Source organism: Sylvia atricapilla, chromosome 3 (assembly GCF_009819655.1).
Source record: "Sylvia atricapilla isolate bSylAtr1 chromosome 3, bSylAtr1.pri, whole genome shotgun sequence".
Taxonomy (NCBI): domain Eukaryota; kingdom Metazoa; phylum Chordata; class Aves; order Passeriformes; family Sylviidae; genus Sylvia; species Sylvia atricapilla.
Window position 1 is genome coordinate 93545310 of NC_089142.1, and position 17194 is coordinate 93562503.

The following is a 17194-nucleotide window of genomic DNA, read 5'->3' on the forward strand; positions in this document are numbered from 1 at the left end:
GACTTTTAATCGAGTCAGAGGAAGAAAAAAATTAGTTTGAATCTTGCACCAGAGCCAAAAAGACATGTGCCCCGATTTCATTTAAATGCATCTACTCTAAGAAGCTTATCTAAACTAATCATTCAAATTAGCTGTAAGAAGGTAAATTCAAGAAAGCTCCTTTGGGGGGGGGCTGGGGGGGTGGTGAAAGAGCCACAAAAAAACCCCAACCAAAAAAAAAAAAAAATACAAAAAAACACAACAAGAAACCCAAAACCCCACCAAAAAAAACACATAAAAGAATTAACTTATCATCTGTTTATGTGTTTTATGAAAAACGTGTCAGTGTTAGTAAAAGCTGTGGAAACTGAGAAACTGCATCCTTACATTACGAAGATATCTTACACTATATGTATAGTGCGCTGATCTATAAGCACAGCTGTGAGGGTACCGTACCTCTGTTTATTTTCTTTTCTTTACCCCTAAAACACTACATGGGGTTTTCCCCGCGTCCCCTTCCCAAACTATTCCTGCGAGCCAGCCTATTTGTTACTTCCCATCTTATCTCCCTAACATGCGATCACGGCAATTCACTTTTCATGCCTGGCTTAATTACCACCAGCCATGCACTGTGCAGGCAGTAAGGACAGCTAGTGGGCATCCACCTATAGTACACTGTCACCTCCCGTGCAGCCTCTCCGCGGCCGGGGCGATGCTGGCCGCCGGCCGGGGCTTCTCCTCGGCGCTCCTGTCACTCCCGGCCTAACACCGGGGCACAGCGACGTAAGCGGCTCGACACGAAGAAAAATGAACCGGTGACAGCTCCCGTGATATACTAATATTTAATCCCGGCCGCGGGCTGAAATCAAGTTCAGGAGCCGCTCCTCAGCCCCAGACCGCCCGGTTCTGTTCGGGCGCACGCTTTCCGCCGGAGTCGCTCCGCCAGGTAGCCGCCAAGAGCCAGCCAAGAACTGCGGCTCCTCAAAAAAGTGTGTCGGGCTGCCTTCCGCAGGGAGCCGCGGGCAGGGACACGCCGCGCGGCGCGGACCCCAAGCGCCCCACGCCGCGGGTCCGGAGCGGCGCCCCCCGGCAGGGCGCTCGCCCCGCGCCGCCGGCCGCCGCCGCACGGGGCACCGCGCCGGCGGCCGCTCCCGGCCGGCGCCCTCCCGCCCGCCGCCGCCCGCCCGCCGGCGCTGCCGGGGAGCCGGCGCACCTGTCAGACGGCGAGCGCCGGGGCCGGGCGCTCGCCCGCCGCCGGCACCGCTCCCGCCGGGCGCCTCCCGCCGGCCCCCCCCACACGGCGCGCAGCGGCCGCGCAGCGCCCCGGGCCGGCTCCCGCCCGCGGCCGCGGCGTTACCTGCAGCGGCGTCTTAGGCGCCTGTCATGTTTTGGGGCAGGCGGCGTGCGGCGGTGGGGTGGGGGCGGGGAGCGGTACCTACTCTTCCTCGTAGTGCAGGGAGAGCGGCTCCGGCAGGCAAAGTTCTACCGAATCCATGTGCGCCCGGCGACCATCCTCCGTGCGCCCCCGCGGCGAAAGCAAAGTTTCCGTGGCCGAGCGCCGCGCACTTGGCACGGGCGCGCTCCGGGCGCGGCGGCGGCGGCGGGCGGGGACCAAAAGCTCGCCCGCGCGCCTAATCAAGGACTTAAAGCCCCGCGCGGAGCTCATGAATATGCAGCAGGGCTGTACATATGCATCCCCCGGCCCGGGGGGACGGCCGATTGGTGGGGCCGCGGCCAATCAGGCGCCAGGGGCTCCGGGGCGGCCCGGCGCGCGGGGCGCGCGGCAGGTAGAGGGTGGGGCCGGGGGAGCGGCCTGAGGCGGCGGCGGCCGGGCCAGAGCGGGGACGTGCCCGCGCCGCCGGGGCCGCTGCCCTCCTTTCCTTCCCTTCCCGCCCGGCCCCAACTTCGGCAGGTACCTTGGCAGGCTCCCGGTTAAGGACTGCGCGCAAAGGTAGAGGATGAAGTTTGCGCGGCCGCCGCTGCCGGCCGTGGCGTTTCGCCGTGGCGGCGGCCGGGCTCGGCTCCCGGCGCGCTCTCCGGAACGCCGCTTCCCTAACCTTTGGAACTGCTCGGCGCCGGGAAAAACAAATAATTATAACGCCAAGCGCAGCCTGCCGAAGCCTCTGGGTAACTCAACTTTTCATTGTCGTGCGAGTTGCTTTTGGGGGGAAAGGGGAGGGGGAGCGGACTGGAATTTGACTACGTATATATGATATTATACATAAGAACATACTAAAATTATACAATTGTCTAATATAGAGATATGTAATTTCCTAGTTAAAAATTAGAAGTTTCCCTTTTTTTTACTTAGTTAAAAAAAAGGAAGAAAAAAGAAATTCCTAACAAAACGAGCGCTCGGATGCAGTCCTTAACATAATGGGTGCAGCGGGAGCGAACACAGGTACGCGTGTTCTATACAACATGGGGGGGGCTGGATTTACGTGTATATAAGGCATATACCCCTATGCAAGTATTTGGATGTTTAGATGTGTATATTTAGAAATGAGAAAGAAAAGATCCAGAACTGATCAATTTTCTCTGTTAGTGTGCAGGGATTAGAGTGGACCAACTCAGCCTGCCTCATTTTAATGAGATAAGGAAGGGCTGCACTGGAGTAGCTCTGCATTAGTACATCTGAGAGGGTGCCTAGACCTCTACAGGGTTTGGGTTTTTTGTGCAGTAAGTTTTGCTGAACTAAAAGGGTAATAAGCAAGTATCTCTGTAGGCATGCCTGCATAAACATCACCATGCCCGGTTCCAGCAAAACACTGCTTACAGCCTGCTCAGAGTTGTTCTCTGGCATATGAGAGATTCCTGATTAAACTTGTTCCAGCACAAAGAACGTGCTCAAATATAGGGACATTAGGGACACTGTTTGCACACTGAAACACATGCACATCCTGTTTTGAAAGTATCAGTAATGAATATGGGATGACTTTTTTTTTTTTTTTTCCTCAAAAGCTACCACCTTTACTTAATTGCATAACTAAAGCACCAAACATATTTTCCAGGTTCAAAGCTTTTCTGTCCCTACCATTGAAAAGAGATGCAGGCTGTTTCTGTCCAGAAAAAAAAAAAACAAACAACCAAACCGACACTGGAAAGACAATAATTTCTTAGAATGCAGCTCAACTCTTATAAAATCTTTTGTGACTGGAGCCCTAACGTGATGCAAATGGCAGTCTGTTAGATCAAAACAAATCAGTGCGAACCCTCAGAACGCAGTAATACTATTCACAAATGGAAACAGAAATGCCCTCTCCAGATCTGTTTTACAGCATTAAAAAAAAAAAAAAAAGGCGGCAGCAGAACCAAATTCCAACATATATAGGTTCAATAGACATGTTTGTGTATGTTTATAGCAAAGAGATTCCAGCATTCTGTATTTAACCTTATGTGAAGACTGGGCCTGCTTCCTACAAACCTGGTATAAATACTTGCAATTTTAGGAATCAGAACTCACACACCAAAACTACAGCTCAGCTACTATATAAAAGCAGGTAGTAAAAGCTTAATTACCAGTAGCATTATGCTGTCTATATTGTTAAATGTGAACTCTGTAATTAACATGTAAATTTACTTGTGAGCAGTGAATTAAAAAGCTCTGAAATGCAGGGTAAAATTTAAGTACTCTGTAGAAACATCAGGGACAAAAAAAAGTACCAGTTTTTACCAAATTTTAAAACAGGAGGCATTAAATCATGTTATTCTGTTAGAACATCCTCTTTACGTAACAATTTGATAAATGCAGATTTTGGAATTAAATCGGAACTTGAATATGATGTCTTTATGTCTAGTTATCTGTATGACTATATAAACTCAAAATACAAGTCCTACAAACTGATTTACATATGCACGTGAGCAAAACATGCAAATACAAATATATTATTTGAGTATCTCTGTGTATAGATTTATAAGTATATGAGTATGTCTGTTTATAGAATTATACCCAAAATGTCTATTTTTAATATGTTTTATTCCAAACCAAATCATTGCATGTATATATCATCTTCTTATGTAAAAATCAGCCATAAATGACTCCCTGTACATGTATGATTTGATATGGTCACTTTTCTGTATTACATTCCTTGGAATACACCCTCCTGAAAATCTGACAGCTAATCTATTTTGAAACTTAGCAAAGCACCGGTTAGCTTCATTCCTACTTTTGTTTGTTTTCTCCTCAGATTTTATATTCAGGGACTGAAACACGATGGGCTCTCTTTCTGTCATGGTCTGTCTTCCTGTAAGCCCTCGTTTTCACATCCCCGTTATTTCCAACTACCTCGTGAGCTTGTTGTCCCTTCACTGCTCCCCCAAATAATGCATTTTTCCTCGCCCCCTGTGAGCCATCGCTGGTTTTCTATCTAGCATCTTTCATCCAAGCAAGCAGCTCTCTGCCCTGCCAGTGCTGCCTCTTGGAGAACCAGAAATACCGTGCTGCACTTTGCATGTTGATAAACAAAGCAGTTGGCTTCTTCCCCCAGGGACCGAAAGTGTCACCTCCACCAGACTGGGGCCTGGAATTCCAACTACATTCTTGAACTTGGGTTTCACAGTTACAGATCAGTTTGGGGAAAGTAGAGGCGGGGGGGAAAAAAAAAAAAAAGAAGACCAGAAAGAAAGTATAGCAGCAAATAAATTTGGGTTAACTGTAGCTTCATTTTAAGCTCTTCTGTAGAAATAAATAAAAGGAGTAGTGGGTGGGAAAGCAATCCAGGTACCAGTTTACTGAATTTTATCAGGGAATACACAGTAAGAACATGCATGCAGACACATCTGCAATAACTTATCAAAATGTACAGTGCAAAATCTTACCACAAGGAGTCTATACAAAACAGTGGTAATGGAATCAAAAGAGAGGGGAAGAAAAAAATCGTCAGGAGTGCCTGCACCAGTCAAGGGGCATTGCTGAGCAGCACCCACATTTCCATGTCTCTCTCTGCATTTAATTTTTCCCCTGTGTTCCAAACAGTACATCTTTAAGCATCTTCACATCTAGATACTGCAGACATTTCAAGGCATCAGAAGAGCCAGATTCTTAAAGCACAGCTACCTCAAGGCAACCGAAGTGAGGTTCAGTGGCACTTCACAGAAACCTCACAGTGCATTGTGTCAAATGTGTATTTACCATAAGGAGCAACAAGCTCAAGCCAGCAGGGAAGCAGCAAGATTATGAAAGCCTGGTAGCTGCCGAGGGTTTATTTGGGAATAAGCATACTTTAGATAAAGCTTTGCAATACACCATGGAGCCTTATTCAAAGCCCAGCTGGAAAATACCATTTTGTTAAGGGTTTGAAATAAATACTAAAGTGTCATCAAATATGTGATCTTCTCTTTATTCACAGTCACTCATTAACGAAACTCAACTCAGATGTGATCTCACTCAATGCTACAGTGAGATTAACATTAGAACAGTACGGCCACTGTCTACTCCTCTTGGGTTTCTCACTGGAAGGCACTCAGTACACCTCTGGAAATGCTGCTAATGATTTAAAAAAACTAACACCTCCAAAGTTCCAAATTCTGCTCACCTGTTTGTACGTAGTTGGACAAATGCTATTAAGTTATTATTTAAAAGACATCTGCTGCTTCAGTCTGTATTTAGCGGTGATTACTCTTTGTTTTAATCTTAGGGGGAAAAACTCACATAACACAATCTCTGATGCTCCTTTGAACTTTTCCACAGTTTGTTCACAAATACATGGAGCAAGGCTTTTAGCTTTTGCTGCTACATTCACTCCCAGCATATAAAGAATGTCTCCGTGAAATAACAACAGTTGCCTTACCATGTTACTGTGAACTACATTTAATTTATCTGGTCTCAAATATTTTCTCCATATTTTCTCCTTGTTTTGTTTTCAAGGGCATGGGTATGGGTATTTAAATGACTGCTTTCACTGGTACAGAATAAAATCTGTTCACACTGCTATAAATGAATATTATTCTCTTGACAAAACACCTTTTCCAAAGCCTCTGACAAAATGAAAGAAAGGGAAAAAAAACAAAACAACCACAAACCAGAAGAAGGGAGGCACACGCACATTGCCTGTCACCCACCAAAAAAGGTCTCCTCCCTAAAGATAATTCAGGCACACACTTCAATATGGATATCTCACTATTACCCCAAGCTCTTTTTTTAGTGTAAGTTTCTTCAGAGAAACTGAAGTGCATTACTGTCTCAGACAGCCAAGGATAAGATGACTGAGGGAATTCAGTTGCTCTGTTTAATTAATACAGGATTATTTCACTTTCATTTTGTGAAGCTAATAATATGACTGGTGGAATGTCAGTAAAAATTAAATCATAAACTAGTGCAGTACCAAAGGGAAAACTTACTTTAGTTATGGAGTATTCCCAGCAGAAATCTTGAAAATCTTATACATATTTACACTGATAAAATACCACATGTACTTCATGGGATACTGCAAGCATTCTACAATCCTTGTGGCATGTATTTACAGAGCAAGAGTTAACATTTTGAGATTATACATTAATAAATGAGTTGCAGTTGCATTGTTTCTTGAATGTTAAGCACCACATACTAAACGCAGGAACACGTTCAAGGTCAATGCCCTATTTTAGACCTTTTCAGCAGCTGTGATATTATGATAATCACACTTAAAATATTCCTATAGAAAGAGTAAATTAGTCCCTTTCACTAGAAGGATTATTATAATAAACAACAAATCTGAAAGCGAACAAATTCAGATTTCTCTTTTTGTTTGTTGTTTTTTGTTTTGTTTTCTTTTTCCCAGCAATGCAAAAAATTGCTCTCTTTTTACTGTGATGGCTTTTCTATCCAGGAATTTTAAAAAAACAAACCTAAAACCCCAATACTTTATTCTGCACTTACATTACCTTTTGTGGGTTTTTTTTCTTCTTCTCCTCTTTTTTTTTTTTTTTTGAGGCCTCACCTATGTAAAAGTGCCTTCCTTAAATGCATTTATGCTTTCTATTAGAATCAAAACATTCCAGTTGACATTCCATTCTATCACCTATACTGCAGTGAAATGTAATATCCCACTAAACCGGAGGGGAAAGAAGAAAACTTAGCATCAGCAGCTATTCCTAAGCAAGATTAGGGGTTTAGCTCCATCTAATTGAGGGATGAGACGTGTCCCTCAATGGGTCTCCCCACTCCCCCACCTGCCCTTCCACCTGACTGCAAGCTCAAAGGGCTAAAAATAGGAGAAGACGACGGAGCGTAAATATTTCCCCAGTGAAAACACCAATAATCTTTACTGTGAGCTGACACGAATTGCTCGTTACACTGCCCTAGGATATCATGGCTTGAAGCGAGAGCGCAGACACGCACAGAGCCACCAACCACCCTCAAAGCTTTTGTGCCGTCTATTTGTGCCTGTCCATGTCGCAGAGGCTCCTACGACATCTGACGTGGAGCCGGGACACCTGCTGTACAAAACGCGTCCTCCAGCCTGCCTGCCCCCACCCCCGACAGTCCCAGCCCATCTTCCATCACTCTTCTGCCTTTTTCTCCCCCTGATCCCCCTCCACTCCCTTCGCTCTGGCATTTTTATTATTAATGTTATTGCTATTATTACTGTCCAAGCATAAGCTGATCCACAGGGGAGCCTGTGTAATTTAACCCCTCAAGCACTAAATTCCTTCACATGTGCCAAAGACACAGGTTTGTTGTTGCCTCCAGCAATATCCCGGGAAGACGAGTGATGGCGGTGTCATATCATCACACAGCGACTTAATCTATTGCGACACCCAGGGAACGGGTAACTGAAGAGATTTACAGAACATGCTCTCTGCCTGAATACAAAATGTTATCCCCTTTACCAACAAACTCAAGTCACAAGAAACAAAGTGAAGCAAATTTTGCTCTCTTATGGCTCATTGTTTCCATGACTGCTTTATCCAGTCCTACGCTCACATTACTTGTCCCACTGTACATCTTCTAGCTGTACAACACTTTTTTTTCAACATTTTTGTTCTCCATCCTTTGTTCTTCACGTGTTCTCTGATTAACAAACAGCTAGATCATGTTGAACTGCCAAGTAACATAAGCCATGGAAATCTTTTATCCATACACTAGATGACTGGAACTATCACATCAGCGTTATCTCCACATGCTGTCTTTATGTTGTTTGACATCTAATGCATCCTTTTTAAAACAATGGATTGAAGGGGTTGCACTTTTTAAAAGGTGCAAGGAACACTAAGTCAAACACAGATTAGCTACAATAAATACCAACCTCAGGAAAGCATCTAACTACTGAAAATCACACCCATCCACCCACCCACACACACCCCCCAGTCTGTTTGTCAAGTAGAGACTTTCTACATGGTTGTCCTGTTATCCATAACTATTAAGGAACAATTCAATATCATAAAGCAGCCTTTAACTGTTCTCTCCAAGATCGAGGTGAGATTCTCTCTCTTCTAACGTTTCACTGACCTAGGAAGCAAGAATTTGGCATAGAATTAATACTGGAGACAAATGAGTCTAGTGAAACGTCCTCAGCTCAGGATAACCTGATTGTGCTGGTTGAAAAGAGCTTTCACCATGGGAAATTAACAGCTCTGAAACCACTGGTAACAAAGGCTGAGTTCAGATGCTCAAGAGCAAACAAATCCTTCCTCCTCATAAAGTAATAGCTACCCTTATCTCTAGACACTCAGATCTAAAATAGGTAGAGGCTTCCTTGAAGGCCACTGAACTCTGTCCCTTTAGTAACAGAATTCTGATTTTTGTTTCAGTATACATGCCTTTTTAAAAGCCTGTATCAGCTGACTGACTCAAAAATATAAACTTTGTATAGAGGCATAATTATACTCCAGGTTACGTGATTTCTTGGACACACACTTGTGGGCACAGGAAGACACTAAAACCTCCTTGTACTTCTCCCAGTCATTAAGATGAAGAGACTTAAAAGAAAGGTTATCATGGATATACAGCTTCCAGATAGTAACTCTGTGGATCCAGGAGTTTGAAAGAAAAGTGGAATTCAACTGCTTTTTTCCCAGGTCCTTCAGCTCCCTGAAAGCCCAAGGCCTGATGTGTCAAGGTGCACTGAGATGCTGTTGACCATTGCTATATTCCTTTCCCCTTAGTGGTGGGTAGGAGGTTTAGAATGCCCACCAGGAAGATGCCACTGTACACCAACACAAGTGCAGCAATCCTGCTGTCTCCAGTAGACTTGTACACTAACATTTAAGGGAACATTAACGTCATTAATACAATACAGAAGAGTCATGCTTTTAACAGAAATACCTGTGTTACATTACATTATTACAATGAAAACCTTTTTTTTCTGGCTCTATTAGTAAGTGTATTCAAATGACAGCATATAATCATAATGACATCCTTCTGCAGCTGAAGCCTTCTATTATCAACTCGGTTTCTGTCCTATAGCAGCTTCACTTCTATTGACCAGACAGTTAGCCCTGTTCAATTATTCAATCTCAAATCAATAGATTTAGCTCCACGTATAATAGTTAAGGTGTAAACACTATGCACATGTTCTTTCAGCTTAATTCCTTTACTTGCAAATCTGAATTTATATATTATTTTTTTAAGAAATATACGAACTTCAGTTTTCATTTTAGGCTGTTTTTTCCTCCCAGCAGCTTTGCCCCCATTTCAGGTGTTACCTTTCTAAAAATCGAGTTTAACTTGCCTACAACATAAATTTTTGTCTTTCACAGATAAAAAAGGCAAAGTAAGAATGATAATTATTTGATTCTAATTATGCTGAATAAAGCAATAAAATAGCAGTATGACTTTTAAGCAGATCCGGTCAATATTCCTTTGCTAAAGCAGTCACTCAAGGTGTGAATTGATCCAGAAAATACAGCCTTTAGACTTACTGCACTTCTGACACTTGTATCACAAACAATTTGGTTCAATTAGTGCAGATATGTGTCTCTGTGTGTGCCTACACCTACAACAAACCACATGTAAGTGCATTATATTATAGGCTCTTGGTTACCTAGGTATCTTCACACACAAAAAATAGGTGGCAAGAAAGTAAGCTGAACCAACACGTGTATACAGAAGTGTCTCCATCTTTCATTCTAGTCAGAAGCAACTTTATTAATTTTGTCCCTCCAAGCTTCCAGATGACAGACAGATTTTACATTCTTTTCTCAAACTCATGCATGTTGACTTGAGCAACACACCCCCCACTCAACACTTCAGCACTGCAGAACAGATTCCTGATTACCTACAATGCTTTAACATTGTTTAACAGATTCCTGATTACCTAATTCCTGAAATTCCTAATTCCATTTCTGTGCATCTAGGAAACAGATCTAACACTAGTGCCATAATGCAGTATCTTTACTGACCAGGTAACCCAGAATAATTTGGTTACAACTTATCTGAGCCTGAGCTCAAACAATACTACCCAATGAAACACTGATTTCCTGGGGAACACCCTTGCTGTTACCTGCCTTGAACCCTTCCAGGACTATGTCCAAAGCAGCTGCAGTTTATAAGCTGGAGGATAACGCCAGGGAGCTGTTACAGCAAGGAAATCTAAAGCAATTTCTGCATACAACCACTACAATGTGACTGTTAAGAGACAGATAAGAATTTCTCTATTACTGTCAAGGAAACAATAGGCTTAAAATTTTGGAAAGGCTTTAAAACATAAAATATCAAAAAGAAAAGTTGCAACTCAGTCTTCCTACTGACCCGTATACTCCAACTTCAGATTATCTGCTCCCAAGGTATTAGCATAAACTTCTCCAGTGTTATTAAAGGCCCTATCTGCATTCTTTAGCACTGTTTGCATTTAGTACACATATTTTCAGAATGCTAACAGTCTTTTATTCAATAATGAATTTGGCAGAAAAACAAGAATCGGCTCTCTATAATGTTATTTTTCTAAATAAATTGTCTAAACCTGATTGAGTTAGATCCTTGAATCATACTTTGGAAGATGCAGCTTGGAGTTTTTGAATGAAGTGAAGCACTTAAGCAAATCAGACTTTTATTCTTCATGCACTGAGAAGCCTCAGATTTAAGATGAAAGAGCTGGACTGCCTTTCTGTCTCCTTATCCTGCAAGGTCCCTTCATTCTCCCTGTTTTCCCAGTAGATTTACTTGTGAATCTGGTGACAGCCACATTTGAAGTCCTGAGGTCTGACTCCTGACCTCAGTTATGTTAGCCCTTCCCTGCAGAAGAACTACCCCTTGGATCACTGACTTGCTATTATTCTATGGTTAATAGACCTGAGCTGTGCAATATTTTTTTATCTGGCTACAGTCCTATCTCTAAATTCTCTATTTAGAATGAATACCGATTTTGTGACATGAAGTCTGCTATATAATGAAATGCAAACAATGAAAAGGCTAAATCAGTTTACAAAAAATCTATTTGTCAAACAGTGTGGAGATGCTCCCAATTTAGTCTGGGCAGTGCATGCAGCTCTTGATAAGGGAGTTAAAACCGAGCCGTTCCGCTGCATAAAAATAAAAGCATCTGCAAGGGAGAAGCATTTTCTTTAGGAGACTCTTCCCTAGAACCTATAGGTAATTATTAAAAAAAAAAAAAAAAAAAAAAAAAAAAAAAAAAAAAAAAAAAGAAGGAAAGAAGAAGAAAAAAAAACCCCACCACCCCCCAAAACCCTTGGATTCTGCAGGAATTTTCCAACAGCCAGGAGCACTGTTAGAGGAGGTAGCAGCAAACGCCTCCCCAGCGCAGTCCCCTTATGTCACATTTGCATTTCTATTCAGCTACACTGCCTGACAATGAAGCAAATGGGCCTGCCTTATCTGTACAATTCCGGACAACAGAGATTTCTAAGCCATACAAAGGAACGAGCTTAACATTCAGCACTCAACACCTCCTGGTGTCCCCCCTCGCCCCCGCCCCGGCCCCGGGGGGACGGCGGCCACACAAACACCTGGCCACGCCACAGCCTGACACCCTCGCATGGCATCCGAAAAGGAGCCGGCGAAGAGAATGACAATAAATTACAAGAAAAAGCGATCGAGACTTTTAAGGAGCTCGCCAGCCTCAAGGAAGAAAACAGTCCCAACCCTCCAGATTTTCAGGCTTTGTCTGGAGCGTAAAGGAGTGTCCCTGGAATGTAAAAGTAGATAATATCTAGTCAACCATTTGTGACTCCTGCCGTCCCTTTTAGGCTGGTATTTAATACAGCAGATGAAACCTATAGAGCCTTTTATCAGGGAAATTTCATATCACCCTAGTTTTCATTAGAAAACCTTTAGCAGCTAGGCTGGCTAACTCGTGCCATTTCATTGCACCACGAGGAAATTTCCGGCTAATTCCTTCAAAATTAATATCGTCTGGTTTAAAAGTTAGAAATGACACGAAAAAACCTGCACAAGCTGAAACCTCCAGATCAAACTTGTGTTATGACAGGACTTAAGCCGGCTATAATACAGGCTAGGGCTTTAAACAGCAAGGAAAAAAATTACAGTGACACAGTTCTGTAGACACTTTGGCTTTAGTCTGGCTTTACATTATATATACATATATGCACTTACACATTGCGGCTGTCTTCTTGGCCCTCTCTTGCTCTCAAATACTCAGGGTAACAAAATAGGCTTCAATCTCAAGTACATGAAACTTCATTGTGTAATCCACGTGTTTATTTGTACACACAGAAGTAATCTGGGGTAGCAAGCATGGAGAGAGAGGTGAGAGAGTGTCCCTCTTTTTGTCCCAGATAGTATATCTTAAAGCAGAATATACCTTTTACACACCGAATTTTAAACTGCTGCCTTATACCTTAATTGTCCTGATCTTCCAAGTAAGTTTATTCTTTGCTGTTGAACAAATGCTGAATTTCTCCCTAGAGGTGGTTGCAATGAGTAGTGATTCTCTATCTTTTTCTCACTCGCACAGTTTTGAAGATTTACAGGCATGAATATCATCACGTTAACACAAAATGATATTACTATTGCCAAAAAACAAGGCAGTTAAGCACAGAGACAGTGAGGAACGAAGAGCACTTACTCAGATTCAAAGGAAACCCAAAGCTCTTTAAAGCAGCCCATTGTTTCAAACTTTACTAATATTGATGCATCAAAAGCTTCTGTGATTGTTGCTTTTGCATGAGTTGGAGCAAGAGGCTGGAGTGCATTCTGCCTCACGTGCTCATGAGAGAACAGCCAACTTTTATTATCCTTAGCACCAGGAATGGCTTTATTGCCAAGAAGGCATGAAACTAGCATTGTCCTGGAATCACACCTCCTAAAGCACCGCAGATCCCTCAAACTCTGTCAAGGTGATAGATCATTTTTACCTGCAACTGTGCAGGCATACAAGCAAACTTCATACAAGGCATGGGAATACGGTGCAGAGCAGAGCAAATTTTAAATTTCCTTACACTTGCTGTGATCAAAGTAAAACACAGGACAGAATTAAAGAATTGCTACTAATATGTCAATATTTTAAAACACTTTTCTAGACTGTAGTGTCAGAGATACTATGAGGTATCACACACTGCTTCATTGTTGGAACTACTTGTTTTTGTGGATTAAAACAACAATTAGTACAGATGAGAGCGAGAAGTGTCAGCTGAGTAAAAAAGAAAAGAAACCTAGTGAAACATTTTTCCACAGACTGGTCCAAGGTTTATTTTAATCTCAAAGCAAGTAATCTAAAAGGCTTGCTGTAACTATCCAAATGAAAATAAGCCCTTACTTCTACCCCTTCATTAGCATGCAAGGACAGAAGTAGTAGCATTTACCTTGCTGAATGCACACACAGTTTATGCCTGCGTATTGCATCTTGAAGATACCTGTCAGGATGGTTTCTACAAGCCTGTCCCTTCTGGAGTAGACTAAGCAACACAGCTGACCCAGAAGGATTAGATGAGAAATTCAACTAATTAATGAGCCCTGCAGGCAAAACATCATTTCTTCTGCTCTTTGGGGCTTTTACAAGGTCAGCTGGTTTGTTGGGGTTTTTTTCCCAGCATCAGGTCAGACTCACTCATCTGTCAATTTACACAAGATTTGTAAGACAATAGTGGCCGCTATCAAGCCAAACAACATGGTACATTTTTTCCAATCCCTACAGTAAGGGAAGAACTGTTCTGGCCAATTCAGCTTTATTAAAATATGCTTCTCTAATGTTACTTTTCTCTTCCAGGGGCAATGGCTTAGAATTACAAACACAATATTTCTCATTTACAAAAATATTCTGGATCACAAGTTCAAATATTCTGGAACACAGCTGAACTCCCCCCTCCTGCTCTGCTGCCTTTCTGATGATTGCTTTTGTGAGCATCACATGGCACAGTTTTCTTCCATCTGCCAGAGAAGTTTCCCCAAAAGTATATCAAGTTCAAGAAATGAGGAATCTGAATAGGAGACTCATTCAGATAGAATTCAGAAAAATGATCAGCTCACCTCATCTGTTTCTCTAGCAGTATGTGCACTGTTACCATCCAATGGCCTCTTTGGTAATAAACTTGTCCCACCTCCCATCTGCTCTTCTTGCTGGCCTCCTGCCACTTCAGCCTCAGTCCTTTCCTGTCTTCAAGATGTCATTCAACTTCACTTGCTCCCCTACCCATTTGTTTCTCTTTCCAAGTGAGATCAAGCATACATCTTTCTATGTGTCTCACTCCAGCCTTTAACTTCTGCTCCATCTTTTTAGTAAGTGTCTATATTTCTGCTCCATTTATCATAGTTGGCAGTATGCACTATGCAGGTGTCAAGGAAACCAAGAGAGAGTTCACTATTCATGATGCTGCCTTTTCAGCCTTCTTGTGGCTTGCCATTGAATGTCAGCTCCTTAACACTGAGCTGTATGTCGAGAAGAATATTATCAGTTAAAGACAAATTACTTGAAGCCGATACAAATGCACGTGAAGAAACAAGGCTGCTTTAGACTTTTTCAGCCTGATCTCTTTAAGATTTTTATTTGCTTATTACTTGAGTTTTCATGTCATCCCTACAGGATTTTTTTCCTTGTTGGCTAAAAGAATAAATGTACAAGACACGGTGAAGTGCTGGGACATAAGATGCAGGCAGACCTCTGTAAACGTGAACACCTAATGCCTGACCTCAGTAATGCTTTCTTTTCTCTATACATCAATATAGACTTGTGTTTCACTAAATGTAATCAACTCAGGAAAAGAGGCATCTTGGGCTCAGCAGAAAAGAAGTCAGAGGTAAATGAGAAACACCTCTCAGTCTTTCTGTGAAGACTGAGAGCAAAGCTCCACCCGTCTCCTCTGCTGCCTTGAGCAGGGAGAAAGCACAGCCTTGCCCCTCAGGCTGAGCCCAAGAGCATGGGTTCACCTGCTACCAGCCAAGAACCACTGCCTTTAAGGACAACACTCTATTCCACAAATATACAAACATAATAAGAATCTAACTTAGCAAGGAGAGAGTTAACTTGATGAGATTTCACAAATTAGACATATGACAATGGTTTTCAGGTCAGGCAGTTCTTTGGACAAATGCAGGTTAGAGACATGATGATACAAGGGGAAGAATTAACTTCTGAGGTAACTCATATATGAGGCAGCTTGAATTATTTTGCATAAAGTGCAGTATAAAAGTTTCCATACAAGGATTTTTTAACTCAAGATACGCAGTTCATCATGACTGCAGTCTGATTTAAACTCTGTTTTTTCTACAGTAGAAGTGCACACATTCAACATGAGCACAGTTCACTGCTTTCTATTGTGTATGACAAAAAACAGTAGACAGACACTCCTCATAATGTTTATCTCCAAACACTTCTGTCCAGGCCACCTTCCTGGGTTACCCATCATTAGTATGACAGCAATGATAAAAGTAGAATTTTTCGTACGGTAAAACAGACAAAGTGTCCAGTTTCTGGCCCAGCTATGCATCTTCTAATGCAAAGCTTATAATTTTCATCCTTACTGATACTTCATGCATTCTTTAAAACAGGCCTGCAGAAAGGTTCGGTGACTGGCAGAGCCACATCTAACAACTTCTCACATCTTCTTTCATATAATTTCTGTGAAAGTGACAAGAACTATTGATGTAAATACAAACATAAAACTAAAACTAAGGGCCTAACACAAAAATTTAGTTTAATGCCTTGCAAAATTCCTCAGGGGGCTAAAGTTTCATATTTCTCCAATACTGTAGATATTAAATTTCAAATTGAAATTAAAATCTGAACATTTGCCAAATCATTTGCTGGATTTTCCCTCCTTTGCTAGAAGGCAGTAAAAGATATTCTAGTTCACTGGTCAACTATGTCCCTTTGTATTCAGAGATGACTACACAATGTCCTTACCTTAAAATGGTAGACTAAACAATTGCTTTAAGTATTTTAACCTATTTCCTGTCACTGTTACATCACCTGAGAAAAAATCCACACCTCCAGAAGAAGGTCAGCAGGAGTGGGTCGAGGCTGAAAAGGCACTGGAAGTGCAGGACAACTCCACAGTGGAATGGGTAACATAACTCTGTGGGCAACACACGTGGCATATTACAAGTAATGGCAGATTACAATGATATAATGAAGGGATGCCTCTCGTACCCTGAAAGACAAGGACAGCATAAGACAAGAACCCATCCAATTATCTCCACTCTTATTTTATTCCTCATCCTTCAGTCAACTATCTCAAGCATGGGAAGCACCCTCTTGAATCAATCCTTCGCTCATTCCATTTATCCCTTTACAGGTATGCTCATTTTATTCTGGTCCACTCGGAGTCTGGCACGACTGAGAAGAACAAATTAATTTGAGCATAAAAATCTAGCAGGCTCTGTCTGTAAGGAGTGACCACGTATTTTTCTTGTCCCCTCTACCCAAGTGCCACAAACCAGCCTCTGTGCCAATGAAGCTATTTAGTACCCCGTACCATCATGTGCAGTGGGGCAAATCCACACCCTATTGACCACCACTCCATAGCTGTTTGCCTTGTCTCTCTGGTTCGACAAGTCTGTGCTGATGGCACCTGTTAAAGCTGCTTCAACTAAGCTGTTCTGCATTTGTCTGGCTGGATTTGGACTTCCCGGATCCCTGACTGAATACAAAGTGATTTGAAAAAACGGTGTTTGGCAACAAGCACAGTGGGGAGCACACTGCGTGTTGGTATACAAGAGCACAATGTGTTCTTCATAGCATCACTGAGGGAGCATGCTGCTCGAATCTCTCTGCTGTCGAGATCAAAATGGTCTCCTTTGTTGTCAGCTGTTTAATAGCAGCTGTTTAATGTAATTCCAAATGATCTGCTTGAATGAAGTTGTCATTCTTGCAGTTCACTTTAA

The 17194-nt window shown here is 42.4% G+C and overlaps 1 protein-coding gene across 20 annotated transcripts in view; it reads right to left on the minus strand.

The window, feature by feature from the left end:
- Positions 1-17194, minus strand: part of ESRRG (estrogen related receptor gamma) — a 392895-nt gene that overhangs the window by 157735 nt on the left and 217966 nt on the right. Inside the window, exon 1 of one of the 20 annotated variants that reach the window (XM_066316192.1) lies at positions 1419-1521. The exons of the other annotated variants lie outside the window; for them this stretch is intronic. Coding sequence (XP_066172289.1) covers positions 1419-1474 — 56 coding nt within the window. The 5' untranslated portion in view covers positions 1475-1521. Of the gene's footprint in view, positions 1-1418; positions 1522-17194 lie in introns of those variants that run through there. 20 annotated transcript variants of the gene reach the window in all.